Genomic DNA, 23,782 nt, shown 5'->3' with positions numbered 1-23,782 from the left:
GGTTTCTAGCCCACATCAAAGTTAAAGTAATGAAATCTGAAGTGAGCACAGGGCAGTCCTTTTCAAAACAGAGAGCGAGGTTTGTTGCATTCACAGGCAGCACAGAAAAGCTAATGGTTTTAGATAGATTTAACCTTATAAAGGCAGAATATAAGAAAAGGACATCATTATAACTTAATATTGTATGTTGGGAAATTGGGGTCTGAAATTTATTTTGGGACTTAGGACTCATAATGTGAGAATTCTTCAATATGCAAAGGCTCTGCAGAATCGGATAGGCCTGCTTGCATATGATAAATGTTCATTATGATACTTTGGCTCATAATGCTCCATCTGCAATATTTCCTCCTTTTCATCTATAAGTGAATAATTTTTGTCCAAAGATCAACTGGAATTTTATGTTAGTCTGCTTGGCTCATCTTCATCTGAATTTTCTTATGACATTATCAATACTTCATGTTATTTCTTTAAAATATATCTGAGCACATGACAAATATTTAAATGTATTCTGGTATAAGAGTAAAAAATACGGAGAGATAAAGAAGTTGCCTTTTACCATTTACCTCAAACCTCCCATGAGTTCATATTGCTTTCTAGGTATCTGTTGAAAACAACTTTATGATCTTCAATTTTAATTTGGAATGTACAATGATATAATATGGTACTTGATGATAAATTCATTGAGTGTAGAGGCTCTTGTATTATTTTTGGTCTTATCCTATTACAACTTAGTGTGAGCCAGGCATGGTGGCACACGCTTATAATCCCAGCACTGGGAGGCTGAGATAGGAGGATTTCAGTTCAAGGACAGCCTCAGCTACTTTGTGAGGGCCATTGCAACTCAGTGAGACCCTGTTTCAAAATAAAGAATAAAAAAAAAATAGGGCTGGAGGTGTTGGTCAGAGGTAGAATGCCCCCAGGTTTCATCCCCAGTACCAAAATAAAGCAAAAACAAGAAGAAAAACAACAAAAAAAACCCCTTAGTGTGTGTAGAATAGTATGATGTCGGGGCCTAATCTAAAGCAATGGATATTCAGACATTTTGGAAGCAGTAAAAATTTACAACTTGGGGATTTAGTGAGCATAAAGGGAAAGATAGGAATTGAAATAGACTCCAAGATTCTAGCTTTGGATATGTATCATTGATGATACCATTTAGTGAGATTGGAAGCCTAGGGACTACTCCATCTCTGCAAACATATTCCTAAAACTCTTTCCAATTATTTTGTGTTATTGCAGTTGTTCCTTTTATTCATGTTTCTGATTTGAATTAGAGTTTCTTGAGGTGCTCAAATGTTCAGATTTGATATAGACTGCCACAGTTTAGAAAAAAATGAAAAATCATTTTTAGATAGAATTGTATTTTGAGACATCACAATATTTTGTGGTCCTGGGATTGAACCCAGGGCCTCTTGCATGCTAGGCAAATGCTTCACAATTGAGCTGTTTCTCAGCCCTGTTGTTCTAGGACTTCGGTGCTGAATTAGGAGTAAGACTTCTCATTAAGGAGATTTACTTTTTTCTTTAAGGGTACAGTGCTTTGATTAAATAGGTTGAATATAGACATGTTTTCTAATCATTTTTTATTTTTACTTATATCTTATTATGCAAATACATTTAGAAAATGTTTCACTTATTATTTGAATCATAGTAACACTAATTCCCTCATTTTGAGGAAGTACCTCTGAAAAACACATGCTGGGAAACCATGTCGACTTTCTTTTTTGATGGCATTTTGCATTTCACCTCATTCTCTTTTATCTGTTAATTGTAACTAACTTGGCATTTTTTCTCTTTCCAGATCATTCAACTTCAAGTGGCGTGTTATCTTTTAAGCCCAGTCGATCTTTGGTTACTCTTCCCACTGCCCATGTGATGCCATCTAACTCCAGTGCTTCAATTTCCAAACACAGAGAATCATTAATGTCAGATGGCTCAAAATGGAGTACAAACCTCATGCAAACTTTGGGAGACCACAATAGAGGGGAGCTGGACTCTTCTCTAGACATGAAGGACTTCCGGCCCCTGCGGAAATGGTCATCACTGTCCAAACTCTCTGTGCCAGATAACTGCAACCAAGGTGGCCCTGTACACACAGAAGAGTTGAGGAACAGTCTGGAAAAGTCAGGGAGGGGCAAGACTTTAACATCACAATTAAGGACTATTGGGCCTAGCTGCTTACATGATAGTATGGAGATGCTTAAGCTAGAGGACAAGGAAATAAATAAAAAACGGTCTTCAACTCTGGACTGCAAGTATAAATTTGAGAGCTGTAGCAAAGATGACTTTAGACCCTCTTCCTCTACTCTAAGGAGACAGACCTTAGACATGACTTACAGTGCCTTACCTGAGAGCAAGCCCATTATGAGGAGCTCAGAGGCTTTTGAATCTTCAAAATATTTAATGCTTGGTCAACAGGCAGTAGGTGGTGTTCCCATTCAGCCTTCTGTAAGAACTCAGATGTGGCTCACAGAGCAGTTACGCACAAATCCTTTAGAAGGTAGGACTGCAGAGGACTCTTACAGTTTAGCTCCTTGGCAACAGCATCAAATTGAAGAATTTCGACCAGGAAGTGAAACACCAATGCAAGTAAGTCTGAAAACCTAGTGTTTGCTTCCCTCCAGTGGCTGAGTGTAGTAGCACACTTTTGTTTAACAGTGTCCACAACAGGGTTTTGCTTTTCCTCTCTCCTGTAAGTTAATAAACATAAATGTTATAAACATGAAAAGTTTTGTGTTTATAGGCAAAACTTAGCATTTGAGATTTACATGAAAAACATAAAACTTGTATGTAACTTGGTCTTTCTCCTTTGTTAAATGGGCATAAAAGTAAACAAAACAAATTTAGTCTAAAAAAATAAACAAAGAACCGGTCATGTGTCATAGGGAGAAAATTGATGGGGGATACTAAGTCTTGGATTTGTTGGTTTTCTTTAGATATAATACCTGGATGATTGTTATCCTATTGTTTTATTTCTCTGGTCCATAGTTTTTCATTTATAAAATTAGAAGGGGAAACAAAAATCTTTGGTAAAATTTTGTTTATAGTTGAAGTATATTTAGTTTTAAAAATCAGATGTACTTTACTTTTTGAAAATTAAACTGAGTGTTGGATTTGTTAGCCAAATTAGAGAAAGCCTTTCATGATAATGCAATAGATAAGGGAAAATAGTGTATAGCCCCTAATGGGTTTAGGAAATTGAACACATAACTGTGTAAATTTCTTAGTAAGGAAATGGTTCTAGTTCACTATAATTTTCTACTGTTCATGTTAACTGGAAACTAATTTTTCTGACATAAATATTGTAATCTATTTTTCATTACCTTTTCTGAAACATTAATTCTACCAAAATTTTCAAAATTCTCCCGGTAATTTAGAATTTTTACTATAAAATTTTTAAATAAAATTTTAATTTTTTAAATAAAAATTTTATTAAAATTTTAATAAAATTTTAATAACATTTTTACTTTAAAAATTTACTATAGAATTTTTATAGTAAAAATTCTAAATTACTATACCTTACTGCTAATAATAAAAATAGGAAATAAAGGAATATGGTCTATGGAAGGATAATGAGATCCTGTATCTGAGACCCTGATATATCTGATTATAGCCCCCAAGTAAGCACACAAGCTAACATGCTACATTAACGGGAGAACTCTTAAGCCATCTAATGTGCCTTCTTACTCTTATTTTGGACACGGTTCTTAAAATCTTTTTGTATATTTAAACCATATGCCAAATAGAAGCATCATTGAGATTTTTGAATAACAAAAGATGACTTAACTAGATTTGTGATTTATCAATTCAAATGATTGAGAGAAAGCCCAATTTTTCAAGTGCTATCACATTTTAGTTCTCACATATTATGATTATAGAACAGGGATCAGGCAGCTATTTCTCCACCTGGTGTCTTTATACAGAATTGGAGCAGTTGAAGGGAGCTGAATATACTACTCCAGACTGAAGTAGGGCTGATAGAAAGGTAGCTGAGAAAATTGGTCTTATTTAAGTGAATTATTACTAATTTACTCTTTCTTTCTTTCTTTCTTTCTTTCTTTCTTTCTTTCTTTCTTTCTTTTTTTTTTTTTTTTTTTGGTGGTCCTGGGGTTTCTGGAAACCATTCTACCTCCGGGCTACACTCCCAGACCTATTTTTATAATTTTTTATTTGGAAACAGGGTCTCTTAAGCCAGCACTCGCTGGCTTCGAACCTGCGCGATCCTCCTGTCTCTGCCTCCCAAGGGCGGGGATTACAAGCATGGGCCACCACGCCCAGCTCTCATTGTCTTGATGAACCTCTGTTTTAAGCAAATATTTCTTGATCTTCAAGCAATGCATTGTATATAAAATATTTTTAAATTTTTCTAGTATATAGTGAAGGGAGAAACCCAATTTTAGAGATGTGTGTGCTCTAAAAATTGTTCTTTACCTCCTTCCTGGGGATTGGATCCAAGGGCATTTACTTCTGAGCTACACCCCCCTAGCCTTATGTTTTATTATTTATTTTGAAACAGAGTCTTACTAAGTTATGGAGGGCCTTGCTAATGCTGAGGCTGGCTGCAAACTTGTGATTTTCCTGTCTTAGCCTCCCAAGCATTGGGATTACAGGTGTGAGCTACCACACCCAGCTTAAAAAAGTGCTATTTCTTGATTAGCCTTACGTGGGCTGGTTTCTTCATACAGGGTATATAAATTTGAGAGTGAAAAGGTGAAGCCAAGTAAAGAAAACTATATACTTCAGTTGAAATTTCTTTTTGTAGTGCTATTGATTGAACCCAGGGCCTGTGCATGTTAGGCAAGCTGTCCGCCCCTGTGCTAAACCTCTAGCTCTTGATTTATAATTTTTAAATGTGTGCTTCCCTTCTAATTTCCTTCTTGGACTACCGCAGAAGAGAAGTTGTATTATTTTCCTAAGGATCTTCTAAGTGTTCTCCTTATTTTAGAAAGTCTCCTTGTGATTGGTTCTTAAAAAGGTTCTTTTGAAGCATGGACTTTCGTTTTGTTTTTTTCTTTTACATAAAGAAATGAAAATAAGAATAAGACCATCTGATAAATGGTGATGTTTTAAAAGCACAATTCCTAAATTTCCATCATGAGAAACAACAATAATGCTGTTACAACTAAGAAAAGGAATTTGCCTGAAAGTCATGATATAATAACATCACAGAGCTATATGGAACTTTGTAGTTCTTAGTGCTTTAGTTTACTGACTTTCATAGACTCCACATCCCTTAAAAAGTGAATTTGTTGCCGGGTGTGGTGGCACACGCTTGTAATCCCAGTACTTGGTAGGCTGAGACAAGATGATTGCAGGTTCAAAGCTAGCCTCAGCAGCTTAGTGAGCCTCTCAGAAAATTAGTAAAGCCCTGTTTCCAAATAAAATATAAATAGGTCTGGAGGTGTAGCATGAAGGTAGAAGGCCCCTGGGTTCTATCTTCAGTACCTCCCCCCACACACAAAATAAGTAAATAAATAAAAGGTTAATTTGTGTTGGGCATCATGGTGCATGCTTGTAATCCCAGCATTTGGGAGGCTGACAGGATGATCTCGGTTCTCGGACAACCTCAGCTACTTAGGCCCTTTGCAACTCATTGAGACCCTGTTTCCAAATAAAGAATTAAAAAATAGGGCTGAGGGTGTAGTTTGGAGGTAGAATGCCCCTGGGTTCCATCCCCAGTACCGCCAAAAAAAAAAAAAAAAAGTTGTAATAAGAAAGCTTTTGCTCTTATTGGGACGTATTGAAGAACAATTATAGTCTATGAGCATTGTTGTTCCTTGATTTCCTTATCTATTGCTAAACCATCTAAAGTACAAGAAGTGTAGTGCTCTGAAGCATTTTTCTTTGTGAATGAGGGCAAGTTTTCTGTGCCCTCATTGGATTTATGATATAGGAGTCTATAGAGTCTGCCGCTAACTAGTCTTTGGTTCTTTTCCTCTATATCCCATCAAGCCTCTTCCCCCAACTTTCTGACCCTATAATGTCTGTGATAGAAAAAGAAATAATCTTGACTTATTTTTGGGAAAATAGTTTCCCTTGCATTCCTTGTTTGGAGATAGGAGATTGTGTACATGTATACATAGCAGTACACTTTAAATTCCTGAAAACCCAGCATGAATCTCCTGGACAGTAGTGAATTTGTGGCTTCTTTATTGATAAGGTTCTTTTTCTCTTTTTCTTTTACCATTCACTAGGGTATTTTATTTTATTTTATTTTATTTATTTATTTTGCAGTACTGGGGTTGGAACCCAAGGGCATTCTATCTCCGAGCTACACCTCCAGCCTGATGTTTTATTCTTTATTTTGAAACAGGGTCTCACTGAGTTGCAAAGGGCCTCACTAAGTAGCTGAGGCTGTCTGCGAACCACGATCCTCCTGTCTCAGCCTCCCAAATGCTGGGATTACAATCATGCACCACCATGCCCGGCTTTTACCTAAGGTATTTTAAAATCTTAATTGCAGTCATTAAAAAGAGGAGGATGAAATTTTGTATCTATTTAAATCAAAACAATTTTTATCAGTCAACATACTGACACCTGAGCCAGGCGTGGTGGCACACGCTTGTAATCCCCGCGCTTGGGAGCACTGAGACAGGAGGATTGCTCAGGTTCGAAGCCAGCCTCAGCTACTTAGTGAGGCTCTCAGCAACTTAGTGAGACCCTGTTTCCAAACAAAATATAAAATGGGTCTGGGAGTATATAGCCCGGAGGTAGAAAGCCTCTGGGTTCCACCCCCAGTACCAAAAAAAAAAAAAAAAAAAAGATACTGACACCTAATTCCAACATATTTAATGGAGATTTTCTCATATAAAAATTTGGTAAAGTGTCTTAAAGGACTTTTTTGTCTTATATGAAGTAAGAATAAAAGGTTTATTATATCTAAAAATAATTTTCTTATTTTTATTATCTTTGCATCATACTTTGTGTTTAATTGTTTTACTATTTGACATGATGTCTGCATGAAAAGTTGTGGATGCTGATATTCTCAATAGATAGGATATGACATATTTGGGTAGCTAGAAAGCATATAATTGATTTTTTTGTGTATATGTTTTGACATAATTAGTAATGTGTTTTGATTTTCCATCTATCAAATTGTGGCATATATTTCCTAGATATTGTAAAATGTGCTGCCACATTATATATAAATAGACCTTTTTTGAGATTTTTCATTTTTCCATTTAGCTGGAAGACTCAAATATAATCAAGGGATAAACAATGTCTAGGTAGTAACACATTCATTATTTTATACATGTCTGCCCTCTTGTGTTTGTACTAGGAAATTTTGATTTTATTTTATTTGAGGAAAGTATCTTCCAAACCCTCTACAGTATCAAAATGATTTATCATTAGAACACTTTCTAGTCAGTATCAATTATGTATATACTATAGAACAATTTCACTGAGTTCAAGAACATTAATATAGGTGATTCTGAGTATTGGTATTAGACAAATACATTATTAATCAAAAATAAAAGGTAGCATTAAACATTTAAAATTAATACCCTATAAGATTAGAATTTACTAATAGAAAGTGTTCGAACATTTAGGATCTTAAAAATTTTAGCTGGGCATGGTGGCACATGCTTGTAATCCTAGCATTTGAGAGGCTGAGACAGGAGGATTTAGGATCATGGTTTGCGGACAGTCTCAGCTACTACTTAGGCCCTTTGCAACTCAGTGAAACCCTATTTCAAAATAGAGAATAAAGAATAAGGCTGTGGTGTAGCTTGGAGGTAGAATACCTTTGGGTTCCACTCCTAGTACTGCAAACAAAAATTTTTAAAAACATATGTTGGTTTTCTCAGTCTTGCTCTTTATGAATTATGATAGAATACGTTTCATTTAAAGAACGTTTTTTTTCTGCATTTTAACCTGAGTTATTCTGAAATCCTCTTAAGATTCTAATTTCTAACATTTAATTTTATTTAATTTTAATATCTATCAAAGACAGAATGAAGAGCAAATGATTCTTTCTTTTTGCTGAAGAAATACTCTATAACTTCACAGTTAATAAAGTTGATATTGTAACAAATAATGTAATAAAAAGCATAGGACTTATGAGTTTAAATTTTCCACTTGTTTTTAATATCAGTATGGCTAATTATAGAACATGGATACTTGTGCATATATGTAAATACTGAGTCTAGGGAGATTGGGTGTATCACTTGTCACAAGTTTTCTGGCTGTAATAGATAATTCCAACACCTAGGTGATCCCAGTTAGTATGAGACCCTTTTACTCTCTGATCAGATATCTGTGAACCAAAACTATCTCCTGTTCATTCCTAATACTTCTCAGAGAATTAAAAATTTTTTTTTGTAACAGGGGTTGAACCCAAGGGCATTCTACCTCTGAGCTGTACCCCTCACTCTTTTTTTTAAAATTATTTTGAAGCAGGGTCTCACTAAGTTGTGGAGGGCCTCACCAAGTAGCTGAGGCTGGCCCTGAACCTGTGATCCTCCTGTCTCAGCTTCCCAAGTACTGAGATTAGAGCAAGCACCACCACGCCCAGCTGAGAATTAAAAAAATTTTTTTTTTGGTGGTACTGGGGGTGGAACCCAGAGGCTTTCTACCTCCAGGCTATACTCCCAGACCTTTTTTATATTTTATTTAGTAACAGTGTCTCACTAAGTTACTGAGAGCCTCACTAAGTAGCTGAGGCTGGCTTTGAACCTGTGCGATCCTCCTGTCTCAGCCCCCAAGTGCGGGGATTACAGTGGGCCACCACGCTTGGCAGAGAATTTAAAATTTAAAAGCAGCGTTTCCTTCACCATTCAATCGGCAATATTTGTGTTAGAAAACAAGGTTAATATTGATATTTCAAATTCTTTTAGTAGCTATTTGGAAACTTGCTAACTGCACATTCTCTACTCTTTAATAATTGTTATATTAACAGCATATTTTATTTATTTATTTTTTTTTGCGGGTCTGGGGATGGAACCCAGGGGCATTTGACCTCCGAGCTCTACCCCCTGCCCTATTTTTTATTCTTTATTTTGAAACCGGGTCTCACTGAGTTGCAGGGGGCCTCACTAAGTAGCTGAGGCTGTCCACGAACCGCGATCCTCCAGGTCTCTGCCTCCCAAATGCTGGGATTACAAGCATGCGCCACCACGCCCGGCTTAACATCATATTTTAAACTGAAGTTAAAATTGTTGGGTTGTGTAGTCTAGTTGTAAATCATTTTAGATTTAAACCAACTCAAATTACCAAATCTTGGTGATTTTATTTTTCAACATTCATTTTAACTTCTATTGTTTTATTGTTGGAAGATATTTAAAAAATGAGAAGAGGGAAAATTGAAAATTTGTATTCAGCAAAAAATAATTATAGGTCAGTATTATTGGATCTATTGTTTAGCTTAGTTGAGTGGCTTACAAAATAAGTGCTTACTATGTGGTTGTTTAAAAGAATATATGTCTTATTATATTATTAATTATAAAATATTATATAAGTAGTAGATAGGACAAAAAGTTCATTTAAAATAGTATAACATTTGGAGAGAAAATTCAAATTTTTACTTTTAATTGCTTGAAATAACACATTTTTTCTTTGGAATTTTTTTATTTTGTATATACTGGGCATGAAGCTGACTTATAAAATCATTCTGAAGTCTCAAGTTTTCATTATTTTACAGATATAGTATTTACAAGTGAGATATTCTGGCTCAGATAATCCATTATAGCCTTAGATTAGGGTTAGACTCTGTTAGTACTAGTAATTATGATAATCACACTAACAGAAATTAAATTGACTACCAGTTCCTGTCAGTCATTGTTCTAGAGAATACAGATTTGTAGCCAACTTAGATATACTAGAATTCTTTAATTTTTGAAAAATTTTATTAAGAGGGATTTTATTTATGTGAGAATACAGTCTTTTTCTCTGATACGCATGGCTCTAGTATCTCATAAACTTCAAAAATATTAATATAATATAAAAATATAACATTTTAGAGTATAGGTTCTGGTAAGGACTTAACAATAGAGACTTCTGTATAATGATAAAAACAGATATGAGAAATCAGTGAGCTATTTTGAATAATAACACTTCATTTGAATTTTGGTACTTGGTAAAGCCCTAAAAAATTCTTTGTAATTATCAAAGAAGCTTTTATACTGCAGTGTAAATAGCATTTACCCCAAATGGCAAAGCTAATTTTTTTAAAATAGGAAGTGAACTTGTTAGTACTGTTTCAAAATTAAGCTCCTACTTCATCCTTAGAAAAAAATTAGGAAAGGCATTTATAGGCCATTTTGAGGAAATCAACAGTTATACACTTATAGTCACTGTAAAGTTAATTTTAAAATAAAGCTCTTTTTATCTTTACAAGATTTGGCTTATGAATACACTTGCTAACAATTTGTTTTACTCTTAATCTTAACCTTTTCACAAAGAAATTCTTCTACTCAGGAAGTGGCTGTATCATTTCCCCTTCTTCATGGGATGGCAGATTTTAAACTGTTGTGATAAATTGCAGATGTGGAGATTGTAGCAGAAATTCAGAGTAGCATGACAATGATGCAGATCAGCAAGAGACATATTAAGATGAGACAGAAGTTGATAAATAGGTTCTGGAAGTTCTGACGTGCTTGTTGAGGCATCTCAATAGTTGAGGCTCTTCTTATAGCAGAGCGAGTGAGGTATTGGACTTTCTCCATGATGCCAGGAAGTCTGAAGTTTTAAGTGCTCAAGCGAAAGATACAAAGCTGGCAGCCAAATGAGAGAGAACTGTCTTCTGTTAAGTATCCTGGAATGTAAAAACAGTAAATAGATTAGGATTATATGTATATTGTTCTCTGAATAGGTAAAACACAGTTGTGCATTAATTCATCTCAACACTCTGTATTTTTAACATCACATGCCTCTAATATGTCAATACCTCTCTCTCTCTTGGCATGTGTGTTTCTGTCTGTGTTTTTTGGTAGGATGTATCATAATCTCATTTGTTCTGTGTTTGCGAATATATGAACTTCAGTTTTTGCCTTCTTCCAAAACGACTGCCAGTGTTGTTTGGTTTATGATAAGTTTGTTTTGGGATTTTCCTTTGGGCAAAAGTTCTTACAATTTCTTTTCTTTATTTCTTTCCTTTTTTTTTTTTTTTTGTGTGTGTGTGTGGTATTGGAGATGGAACCCAGGGGCATTCTACCTCCGAGCTACACCCCTAGCCCCATTTAAAAAAATTTAGTATTTATTTATTTATTTATTTATTTATTTATTTATTTATTTATTTATTTATTTATTTTGGTGGTACTGGGGATGGAACCCAGGGGCCTTCTACCTCCGGGCTATACTCTCAGACCTATTTTATATTTTATTTGGAAACAGGGTCTATTAAGCCAGCTGAGGCTGTCTTCAAACCTGCGTGATCCTCCTGTCTCAGCCTCCTTAGTGCGGGGATTACAAGTGTGTGCCACCATGCCTGGCTTCTATTTATTATTTTGAAACAGGGTCTCAATTGAGTTGCAAAGGGCCTCACTAAGTAGCTGAGGCTGGCTGCAAACCCAGATCCTCCTGTCTCAACCTCCCAAATGCTGGGATTAAAAGTGTGCGCCACCATGCCCGGCTATAATTTCTTTAACTGTGTTTCTCTGTAAACGTAATTGATATGAACATTTAGCTGTCAGATTAGTCTATCTACATGGAAATGGAAATTCACCTCAGCTTGTTAAGCCCATACCTGAGAGGGGCAAATGGTGAAGAAAGCAAATGGAAGAAAAGGAACAGGAAAAGGGAAGATATGTATTAGGCATAACTGGTTAGAATTTGGCATTTATTTTTTCAAAGAAGCTATTTAGTTAGATTTGGTAGTTTTCAGTACTTTCAACCTGTCTCTGTTCTCCATCATAGTATGGGCCTGTGACAAAGAGTTACACACAGCCAATTTATATTATCAAATTTCATTCTTTTAAATGGTTGGTAACTTAAAGTTGCCTAGTATATATTTTTCATTGTTCATTGCAGGTAGTTAAACTTATCTCTAGCATTCTCCGCTTAGAAAATGGCAGCTTAAATTTGTCATATATTTCATTTAATTATTTTTTGAACTCTTCAGATAAAATACTGTAGAAATGTATTTTTCTTTAGGAAATGCATCTTTTACATTGTTTCTACTTATATTTGTTTATTATAGATTTAGTAAAATTATTTCCCTTGGGGAATTGTGGGAAGATTTTTTATTTTTTATATTTTACTTGTCCCTTTATATTAGGATATCTAACAGAATATAACTAAGAGGTAAATAAGGATTTGCATTGATAATTTCTATGTGAACTCAATTTTTTGTGAAATTTCAGAGCTTAACTGGTTATTAAAAGGCCTGACTTTTTAGATTTTTTTCTGAAAAATAAATAAATGTATGATAGTTTCACCTAAGGAAAAAAAAAAAGAAAAAATATTCTCTGGTAAGAAAGAAAGCAAAAAAATATTGAAATGTTATCGTTAAGTTATCAAATGCTTGGTATCAGACAAATGAAAACTGTTATGTGAGGTTATCATCGTTAATATTGGATAAATTGCTATAATACTAGATGTCAACCACTAAGCCAAGCATGGGAAGGAGGGATGGGGAGGGAACGGGGTGGGGATCGGGTAGGGGCTAACTGGGCGATGTGTGCATGTATGTCTACAAAAGTATTATCTTTATACCATTATGATGTATGAATACAGTGCACCAATAAAAAAATACATCAAAAATTATTTTGAGGCAAATAAAACATGAAAAAGCAGGAGCTAGCCAGCAGTTCATCCTGAGGCATGTACAGAGGTTATTTTCTACCCGAACACTGAAGAGTGATCCTCCAGTTACATGGGACATATCACATATCCATAAATACTCCATTCCCTTTTGTGATTTTGTCTTTCGCACATGTTGTTCTGACCTTGCCTGGAATGCCCCCTCCCCTCCCAACCTCCTTCCACCCTTTGATTCTCTGCCTGGCAAACTTTAGTTGATTATTAAGGCCCAGTTTAAATACTAATTTCTTTTTTTAATGTGTGTGTGATACTGGGGATTGAACCCAGGGCATTCTATCTCTGAGCTACACCCCCAGCCATATTTTATTCTTTATTTTGAAATAAGGTCTTGCCATATTTTATTCCTCATTTTGAAATAGGGTCTCACTAAGTTGCAGAGGGCCTCACAAATGTTTAGGCTGTCTGCAAACCTGCGATCCTCCTGTCTCAGCCTCCCAAGTACTGGGATTACAAGTGTGCACCACCACACCCAGTTTCTAAATACCACTTTCTAATAAAACCTTTCTTTAGTCATTAAGGTAGAATTGGTTATTGTCTCTGCTGGTTTTTAGTAGGATGCTACTGTTAGGATATCTAACACTAAAATATCTTTAGGATATTTATCAGATTGTGCTATAATTTCAATTTATATCTGTTTCTCTAGCTTTCTTATGAATAAAGGAGCCATATGTTATTTTATGTCTTAGTACTCAGTGCAAAACTGGCACTACTTGATTAAACCAAAAAAGTTAAATATGAAATTCTTTTTTTGGTGGTGGTGGTACTGGGGTTCCTGGAAACCCTTCTACCTTTGGGCTACACTCCCAGACCTATTTTATATATATATATTTGGAAATAGGGTCTCTTAAGCCAGTGAGGCTGGCTTCGAACCAGTGTGATCCTCCTGTCTCTGCCTCCCAAGCGCGGGGATTACAAACGTGTGCCACCACGCCCAGCTAAATATGAAATTCTATGACTAAAAATTTGAGAGACTTGCCGGGCATGGTGGCTCACACTTGTAATCCCCGCTTTTGGGAGGCAGAGACAGGAGGATTGCGCAGTTTCAAAGCCAGCCATGCTGGCTTAAGAGACCCTGTTTCCAAATAAAAATATAAATAGGTCTGGGAGTGTAGCCCTAAGGTAGAAGGGCTTCCAGGAACCCCAGTACCACCCCCCCAAAAAAAAATTGACTTTACTGATCAGAAACAGTGTTATAATTAACCAGTTAGAAAATTATTTGATAGTTGAACATATAAGCTCTAATATTTTTCTCAAATATCTTCCTACTGTACATGATGAAAATGAAACTTAGAGGATTTACCTAAGTTCATAGTTTCCTAATGAAGAAATAGAGGCTGAGTGTTTATGAAATACAGAGAGATATGCCCTAAAGAGATGGGCTGTCTTTCTAGGGAAATTATAATTAGTATATTTTGAAGATGATCTCAAAGTACTATAGAGCAGCCAAATCTTATTAAAGAAGAATTTGTTCCTGGAAAAAAAATAGGGAATAAAGGGCATAACCAAATATAAGGACTTGATTTTTGTCAGACTTAGAAACGTAAATTCTAAAGTATTTTGCAATACATAAATTAATTAGTTAATTTATGTATGGCATTGGGGTTGGACTCAGGGGCATTCTACCTCCGAGCTGCACCCCCGGCCCTATTTTATTTTTATTTGGAAATAGGGTCTCGCTAGGTTGATGGGAGTCTCACTAGTTATTGGGACTATTCTCGAACCTGTGATCCTCATGTCTTATCCTCCCAAGTACTGGGATTATAGGCATGCACCACCATGCCCAGCTCAGTAACTTTATACTCTTACGCTAAAACTGAAAGCAAATCTGCTTCACATGATGAAATGTTGTTTGTATTTAATTTGGGGACTTGATATACTCAGTAGTATTGTAAATATGAAATGTGAGTCCTAATTCTGCTGAACTTAATTTTACAATAAACCACATTTTAACTGTAGAAGGTAGATATATCATGAGAACTGAAAAGCTATGAGCAAGAATAGCACATTCTTATTTTTGGAGTTGTTTGTTACCTTTACAACATCATTATGACATGGTTATCAGGTTTTATTTTTTCTGCACTGACAGCCACCCTATAAGGTTAGAAATCCTGCAGTTATTTTCTTTTATGATACCATGTTTTAATAGCTAATATGTAATATATTATGGAGAACATAGAGCAATGACTTTTGTTTATTAATTGATAATTTTAGAACGTTTTTAGGATAATCAAAAATTGATTATTTTGGGATATTCTAAACTTGCTTTGGCTTAAACTATCATGGAGACTGAAATTAGTTCTCTACTTCCTTTACTAAAAGAATATCTATAATTCAGGTATGGTGGTGCACGTTTGTAATCCCAGTACTTGGGAGGCTGAGATAGGAGGATCACAGATTCGTGTCAGCCTCAGCTATTTAGTAAGGCCCTGTTTCAAAATAAAGAATGAAAAATAGGGCTGGAGGTGTAGTTTGGAGGTAGTATGCCCCTGGGTTCAATCTTCAGTTCCACAATGAAAAAGAATGTCTATGTATATATATTGAGTATTTGGAGATAGAAAAAATATCAATTTACAGATAATTTAAAATTAATTATAGAAATACCAGATCATTTTCTCTTGAGTGGCATGTAAGAAGCAGAAAAGTACCTACAGAGTAATTTTTGGAAGGATGTGGGACTTATAAAGCCTTTGTTCTTTTTTCCTCTTATGTTAAAAAAAAGTAAAATTCGAAATTGAGAAAAATCAAGATAGTACTATTTTAAAGTGGAAAAAGGAAAGAAAAAAATACAGGAAACTCTTATCATTCAATGAGTATGTGCCATACTAGGAAACTTTTTTGGAAAGTATATAAACTCCTGTAGAAATCCTTGTTTTGTCTATGGGGATCCCTAATTTCAACAACATAGTATCAGAGTATTTTTATACAAAAGAATCGCAATAGACTTGAAAACTTTAGCCGGCCAGCTTTATAACTTGCTAGATAATTAATACTTAACAATTGTATATGCTGAGCTGTAATTGGTATGTATAAATTAAACATTCTCACTGCTTTGCAGAACTTTTTGAACTTCAGGTTTTTGGGAGTTATTTCTTCTACAGAAGTTACAAATTCCTGAAATTATTTATATTTTTGTACTTTAGAATTTTGCTACCCCCTTTTATCTTTGTCTCATTCTTTTATAAACATAAACATGTTTTGGTATCAAGTTCAGATAATATCTAAGACTACAGTTTGACAGCCATATTTAGTATTTTTAATTTAATTGGCTTTAAAGATTAGAATTCTCTGAAGATTTGAGTTTGAATGAACAGGACTTGTTTATATTAGGATAACTTTTTCCCCTATTGCTCATTGCTATTTCTACAGATAAGCTAGAAGTGATTTGTGTGCATCTTTTGGTTTTTTGACTTGTTGAAATAAATTATGACAGTTTATCTAAATTCAGCTTATCAATTTATTGGCTTATAGAAGTTCACTGATAGGATCATTTTAGCCTGATTCTAAGCCTGGAAGTTCTATTTGAAGTTACTTTGCTGTTTTTTTTTTTTTTTTTTGGTAGTACTGAAATTCAGCTTATCAATTTATTGGCTTATAGAAGTTCACTGATAGGATCATTTTAGCCTGATTCTAAGCTTGGAAGTTCTATTTGAAGTTACTTTGCCTTTTTTTTTTTTTTTTGGTAGTATTGGGGGTGGAACCCAAGGGCTTTTCTACCTCAAGGCTATACTCCCAGACCTATTTTAAACTTTATTTGGAAACAGGGTCTCACTGAGTTGCTGAAAGCCTCACTAAGTAGCTGAGACTGGGCTCTGAACCTGTGCGATCCTCCTGTTTTACCCTCCCAAGCACTGGGATTACAAGTGTGTGGAACTTACTTTGCAGTAGCAATATTCCAGAACTTGGTTGGTACAGACTGGTTAAGATGCTTCTGCCTGGTTATAAAAAGAATTTTGTAAATATTAAAAATCGGTATGTTCTTGACTCCTAAATTGATCCTATAGTAAAATATACTAGCTTTAAAGCTCTGTCTTGAGGAAAATCCATTAAACAGTAGCACAGAGAGGTGTTTACCTCTGAAATTGGCATGTGGCTGTGGATAATTTGTAGTTTTGTCTTATTACCATTTATTATTTTACATTATTTTAAATGATGGTTTAAAAATTACTAGCTGGATGTGTTAGGATGTGCCTATAATCTCAGTACTTGGGAGACTGAGACAGGAGAATCACAAATTTGAGACCAGCCTTAGCAACTTAGTGAGACCCTATTTCAAAATAAAAAATAAAAAGGAATAGGAGTGTATTTCCAAAGTAGAATGTCTCTGGGCTCAATCCTTAATAACAACAACAAAAATTAGTTTATATTTACGTTATTGTTTTTAACCCTGTAGATACTGGGGTTTCAGATTTGTTTTTGAAGAGTATGCAACAGGGGAGTTTGGGAAAAGTCTTAATGAATAGCACTAATAATCCCCATTAATGTGAGTGAATCGGTCTATTTTTTTTTCTTTTTCTTTAGAGAGCAAGCCCCAAAGATGAAGTACATTTTACAAAGCACTAGAGGGCCTCAGTTGACTGAGTATCTTGGGGAGGAGCTCAGGACTCATTTTCCAGTGTTTATTTGGTACTACATCCTACAGATTTAAATAGTTTAAGAAGGTTGAAACACTATTTCTGGAGCTGTCCAAAGAAGCTACATCTTTTCTGATACATGCCACTGTAATATACAGGGATTACATTCTTGGTTCCCAGTACAGATTTACTTGGTTCTAGGTATGATTAGCACTTTGTGAATTCCTCTTTCAGATGAAAGTTTGTGATTTTCCTAGCATAAATAAAAAAGTGAGGTTTTTATGTTCAAGCACTTTAAAAGAGACAGACTTGGATATTGAATATGTGGATCAAAAATGAAGCTTAAGAAAGCTATGGATTTAATATGGGAATGGGATAAAGCACCATAATATGGTTTTGTTTTTGTTTTTTGTGGGTCTAGGGTTATAACCCAGTGGCATTTGAACTCTGAGCTACATCCCTTGCCCAATTTTTTATTCTTTATTTTGAAACAGGATATCACTGAGTTGCAAAGAGCCTCACTAAGTAGCTGAGGCTGTCCACAAACCGTGATCCTCTGGTCAGGCTCCTGAATGCTGGGATTACAAGCGTGTGCCACCACGCCTGGCTTATAATAAGGTTTTTATGGAAAGTTTTGAGGATAAATTTTCAAGTTATTCTGGATATTAGGTTTCAAGCCTAAATGGATTAAAAGTACATTTTTAAATCAATGAATTAATTTAAATAGGGAACTTTAATGTGATTGTGCCATGTTATTGTTTTTTTTTAGATCTATGGGATTATTTTGATTTTTTCCCTATTGTTTATTGCTTAATAAGTAAGGACAACTTTCTTATATTTCTGGCTTTGAAATGATCTGTAGAATATTATTCAAGTGTTAAAGATTACATCAAACTTAAATGGAATGGCTTCAAGTAAATAGAAGTTTGTGTTCTCTCAATCTGCCTTATAAACTACCATTTGCAATATTTAGTACTTTTAATTTATTTTGCTTTTATCAATATTATGATTTAGGTAAAAGCCATGTTAATCAGTATATAGAATGTGCATATGGTTTAAGAATCATAAGACCAAGAATCTTGCTAAGGTTTTTCTATTCACAGCTCTGTGACCTTGAGGATTTTGCTTTTTTACATCTGTTTCCTAAATTGTGAAGGAGATATACAATGCCAAACACATAGAGAATTAAGAGCATTGAATGAAATACTTGAGTACACAAGTGTACTTGGAAAATTTGTTCATAAGGAAGTTATAATTGATATTTCTAGAATGTGATATTAAACATACCATCTATTTATAGAGGTAATTTATATTTTTCTCAAAGTTTTAATATATAGATTAGCATATTATAACCATACATTACAACATATATCTAATACATATAAAACACTAAAATTTTATTTTTTGAATTGTTTTTATGCAAATATGCCACTATCTCTAAGAAGCTAGTAAGATTAGGAAACAATATTTATTAATATATAACTCAAAAGCAGTTATTTTCTTGTATGTCTATTACTATTAATTTTGATATGTGAGGAAATTATAGTGATGTGATTTGTCTTAGTAAATCAAATACTCTGGTTCTTTTACATCCTTTAAAAAACTTAATCAGTGTTTTATAATTTACAAACCTTTTTACATTTCTTCATTTGATTTTATCAAACTCATTTTCTTAGCACTTAGTTTTAAAGCACATGTCTTTATAAACTAGGGCAGTACTTAAGTGTCCCCTTAAGATAGAGATACACTAGTTTGAACATATGGTGTTTGGCACTATGGCATTATGTTTACAGTTTTTAACAATAGTCACTGTAAGTATGCAGTTTCTGTTAACCCTCTATTTAGCTAAAGGTAACTTTTAATGGAATTTCTCCTATTTGTAGGAGTTGTCTACTTTTTGTAAAAATGTGATGTGAAATTATGGTATAATGAAAGAACTCACAAACACCCCATTGAAGTGTGAGAATATAATTTGATAGGTATTTGAATAAAAATGCAGAACTATGCATATAAATCACCTGCATGAGTGACTTTTGTATAGTAGCAAAGGAAAATTATTTTATGAATACAAAAATACTGAAGAGACATTTAGAAAATTTCAGTGGTAAATAAAAATTAGAAATGTTTTCATTTGTTTTACAGAAAGTAGTTTGTGAGTTTGCTAAGTTAATATTTGTCATAGGAACTTGGAATTCTAGAGGTAAATTTTAGCATATCCTATATGCTATGATAATAAAAATAAATGAATATGTAATTTTCTATGTGCTCTAACACATATAAGAATGAGAAACATTAAATTTAGATTTGTAACATAGAGAAAAAGGAATTCAAAAGATATAATGATATTCATTGTGGCATCTCCATTCCTGGGCATTTTTTTTCTTCTAAATTTAGGAGAGGAAACTGGGGAACACTGGAGTATAATGACTTGACAAAATTTATTCATTTGTAGGTAAAATAAACCTTCATTTTATTAAACTTGTTTAAATAAGATATGTAAGAATGTTCATATGACAAAAAGTTCTCTTCATTTTTAAAGTGTTGAATTATTATTCTATAACTTTAGAAAAACTTTTATGTGTGACAAGTATTTTTAAAATATCAAACTTGTTCTTAATTATTAAGCAATTCAAATTATTAAAAGCCTAGAATTTTTATGAGTGTCAAAAGTTAGTCAGACTTTATACAGAGAAAAACCATCAAGACCACTTTAAAAGTAGCTTGTTTTATATATTCTTAAACTCTATTAATATCACTGTCAAGGAATCAGAATACCAACATTGGAATAGATATACTGGCAATGTGCATGTTGCCACACAACTATTTATAATACTTCAGATGTAAATAGGCTAGTTCTGCACTCTATTTCAGCAGAATAACATATAACACATAACAAATGAACTTGGTGTTTTTGCATAGAAAAATTAAGCTACAACTATCACCAAATATGGTAACATAATTTTAAGATTTTTAAATTGGCAGAAATTTACATTTGATAAGCAAAATAGAAGTAAAAGTTAACAAACCAATAACCTGGATCAAAGATGAATGTGACCTTTTTTAAAATTTAGGTCTCATTTTTACCATCACTAAATTGATAGGCTTTTATTTAGAAATTAAACAGGCATTTTATTGTCTTAAATTCAAACAAATTTAGAAAATACGATTGTTTTTAAAAATTCAGTAATTTTGAATTATAGTAAGAATTACCAAGTCAGTGAAATCTGTTTCTTACCTTGGTTTCTGTGATCATCACAATGTAGCATCTAATTGTATGAAGTCTTACAGGGATGTTTAGCCAGGGAATTTTCTGACTCTTACCAGGTTTATGGGAACAGTTGCAGTAGGTGGAGAAGAAAAAGTATTCTAGGGGAGGTCTTATGATGTCACACAGGAATTCTGAAGCTGTGATTGGTTAGTCATGGTTTTATCACAACCAAACTTTAGAACTTCCTTTATCTTACTTTAGGTATAGAAAGGTCATTAACACTTTATGATTAATTTTTTTGTTTTTAATTTTTAAAAGTATGTGGCAGATACATGAAAAAAAGTAAGATTGGACTGATAAAATGTTTTCCTTAAAGATTTATGCGTCTTCAGACTTAAAGTAATGATAATGATAAATTAGTTATTGTAGACAAAAATTTTTGGTGGCACTGGGGGTACCTATTTTATAATTTTTTATTTGGAAACAGGGTCTCACTAAGTTTCTGAGAGCCTCACTGAGTAACTGATGCTGGCTTTGAACCTGTGCAATCCTCTCGTCTCAGCCTCCCAAGCTTGGGGATGACAAGCGTGTGCCACCACGTCCAGCTATAGTAGAAATTTTAATAGTGAAGGATAATAGTACAGGCTTAAGTGAGACAACTTTCATTTAATTGCAACTATTATTTTAATATTGCAACTTTAATATTGCAGCTTTTAGCAAAACAATAAACACTTTCCCAGAAACAGATTTTATACCTTTTCCTGTTTTGTTTTGTTCTTATGGCACATATCTATGTGTATATGGGAGATAGAATGTGTGAGAAACCCAGGATAATAATTGCTTTTCATTTAAGAAAAAACTCAGCTTTCTCTTAAAAAGTAAGAACTAATAAATGTACTCAATTTGCATTTTCTTCAATGAGGAGTTTAACAGTATTTTTCTGAGTAATAATTCCCATATTTAAACTGGTGTATAATCTCAAGAAAAGTAATAATTTAAAAATTTATGTATTTAAGGTTTTTAATAGCTTCAGTAAATTACGATAAAATCTTACTAAATTTTTAATAAGATGATACCGTATAAAGGATAATTTTGTAGCAAAAAATAGTTATCCTAATTAGTTGCATGATGAGACTTATTGACTTAAGTTTACATGTGTTGAAATTTAAATTGTGTAGTATTTCTAAAAGGATGCTTCATTTTAATCCAGCATCTGCATTCCTGAAAGTTATTACATAAATGAAATTTTACTAAATGCACTGATAGTTTGAACTTCCTAGAATAGTTTTTTAATCTTATTATAGAATTTAGAAAATTATTTTGAGAAGCCAGGCATCATTCTCCTGATATTTGTTTATATATATTTTTGATTTATATATTAGATTTACTTAAGTAAATTATAATTTTGAAATTTCTTCTAAAACTTTTAAGAAGTGATTTATAAGTTTTTATTTTTTTAAAGCTTTTAGCAGAGTAAACTCAGCCTGCATCTCTTTCTGTGGGTAACTAAAATGCGTAGCAGCAGCTGCATATGTGTCCTTAAATGGAGATGATTCTTGCTTCTTCCAAAGAAAGATAAAATCCTTCTCTTGGGCAAATCTCTTGTTATTTAAAGAATCAACTATAACTAACTGAAAAATCATATTTTAGCAGATTACTATAACATTCCTAAGGGGAAATTTACAATTTAAAATGAATCCCTGATTAAGGTAATTGAATAATGTTTGACAGGTTGTTCACTGCTTTACAACCACTTTTCCCCTCAATCCTTCCATAATAAGGATCTCTTATCACTATCAGTTGTTACTGATGACTGATAATATGAACTCTAGAAGCCTAAAGTGGCTCATGGTAATTTGCCAAAGATAATAGCTGGTAAAGGACAGGATGAGAATTTAGATCTAGATAATATTTAGTCATAATACCTGGTATAAGGCAAGTTATAGGGAAAATTATAATTTGGATATAAATTTCAGAGTAGTGTATATCAAGTAGGAAATTCTGTGTGTGTGTGTGTGTGTGTGTGTGTGTGTGTGTGTGTGTGTGTGTGTTACTGGGGATTGAACCCAGGGGCATTCTACCTCCAAGCTACCCCCATTCTTACCCCACACTTTTTTTTTTTTTTTTGTGGTACTGGGGATGGAACTCAGGGGCCTTCTAATTCCTGACTACACTCCCAGACCTATTTTATATTTTATTTGGAAACAGGGTCTCACTAAGTTGCTGAGAGCCTCACTAAGTATCTGAGGCTGGCTTTGAACCTGCGCGATCCTTCTGTCTCAGCCTCCCAAGTGCTAGGATTAAAAGCTTGCACCACCATGCCCAGCTTCCTTTTATGTTTTAAAACAGGGTCTTGCTAGACTGCTAAGAGTCTTGATACATTGCCGAGGTTGTTCTTGAGCCTGCAATCCTGTCTTAGCCTCCCAAGTACTAGGAATACAGGTGTGCATCACCACATCTGCCTAGAAAATTCTCAAAATAAATCAGTTATTGAATACTGTATTTTTGTTTGCAAAGTCTGCTTTAAGTTCATCTGCCAGTTACACGTTCATTTGAAAATGAAGCTTAGGCTGGCGTGGTGGCGCACGTTTGTAATCCAGCACTTGGAAGGCTGCAACAGGAGGATCGCGCAAGTTCAAAGCCAGCCTCAGCTTCTTAGTGAGCCTCTCAGCAACCTAGCGAGACCCTGTTTCCAAATAAAATAAAAATAGGTCTGGGAGTGTAGCCTGGAGGTAGAAGGCCTCTGGGCTCCATCCCCAGTACCACCAAAAAAAAAAAAAAAAAAAAAAAAAAAAAGAAGCTTAGGAGATAGGTCACTGTAGTGGAACTACTTGTTTTAAGAAAATAGAACTAGTAATGCTTAATTGGATAAACAAAAAGCCATTGGCTGAATAAAATATGTCCTAGTGAATGCAAATTTGCTTCAAAAACATACATGGGCACATACTTGCCTTAAAAAGATACTGTGTATACATTTTCTTTATTCATTTGTTGATGGATACATAGCTGGGGCCCATAATTTGGCTATTTGTAAATTGTGCTGTTATAAACATGGATATGCATATATCACAGTAGTATTCTGACTTTATTTTGGAAAGATACTAAGGAGTGGTATAGCTGGATCATATATTGGTCTATTTCCTAGTCTATTGAGGAAAATCCATACTGATCTCTATAGTGGTTGTACTAATTTACAGTCCTACCAGCTGTGTATGAGTTTCTATTTCCCGACATCCTCACCAGC

At 34.1% G+C, this 23,782-nt stretch overlaps 2 protein-coding genes across 3 annotated transcripts in view; one reads left to right on the top strand and one right to left on the bottom strand.

The window, feature by feature from the left end:
• CEP85L (centrosomal protein 85L) overlaps positions 1-23,782 on the top strand; it is a gene marked incomplete at both ends in the record, with an annotated part of 152,570 nt that overhangs the window by 37,328 nt on the left and 91,460 nt on the right. For both annotated transcript variants that reach the window (XM_080700794.1, XM_080700795.1), the window contains one exon: positions 1,802-2,589. In XM_080700794.1, coding sequence (XP_080556920.1) covers positions 1,802-2,589 — 788 coding nt within the window. The remainder of the gene's footprint in view (positions 1-1,801; positions 2,590-23,782) is intronic.
• On the bottom strand, positions 10,506-10,664 carry PLN (phospholamban; the record flags this gene model as incomplete). The annotated part of the gene is made up of 1 exon (XM_080700796.1): positions 10,506-10,664. The coding sequence occupies one exon, from the start codon at positions 10,662-10,664 to the stop codon at positions 10,506-10,508; it is 159 nt and encodes a 52-aa protein (XP_080556922.1).

This window comes from Muscardinus avellanarius (assembly GCF_963383645.1).
Source record: "Muscardinus avellanarius genome assembly, chromosome: 8".
Lineage (NCBI taxonomy): Eukaryota > Metazoa > Chordata > Mammalia > Rodentia > Gliridae > Muscardinus > Muscardinus avellanarius.
Note: the sequence above shows the minus strand (reverse complement) of the source record. Positions and strands in the feature narration are given on the sequence as shown.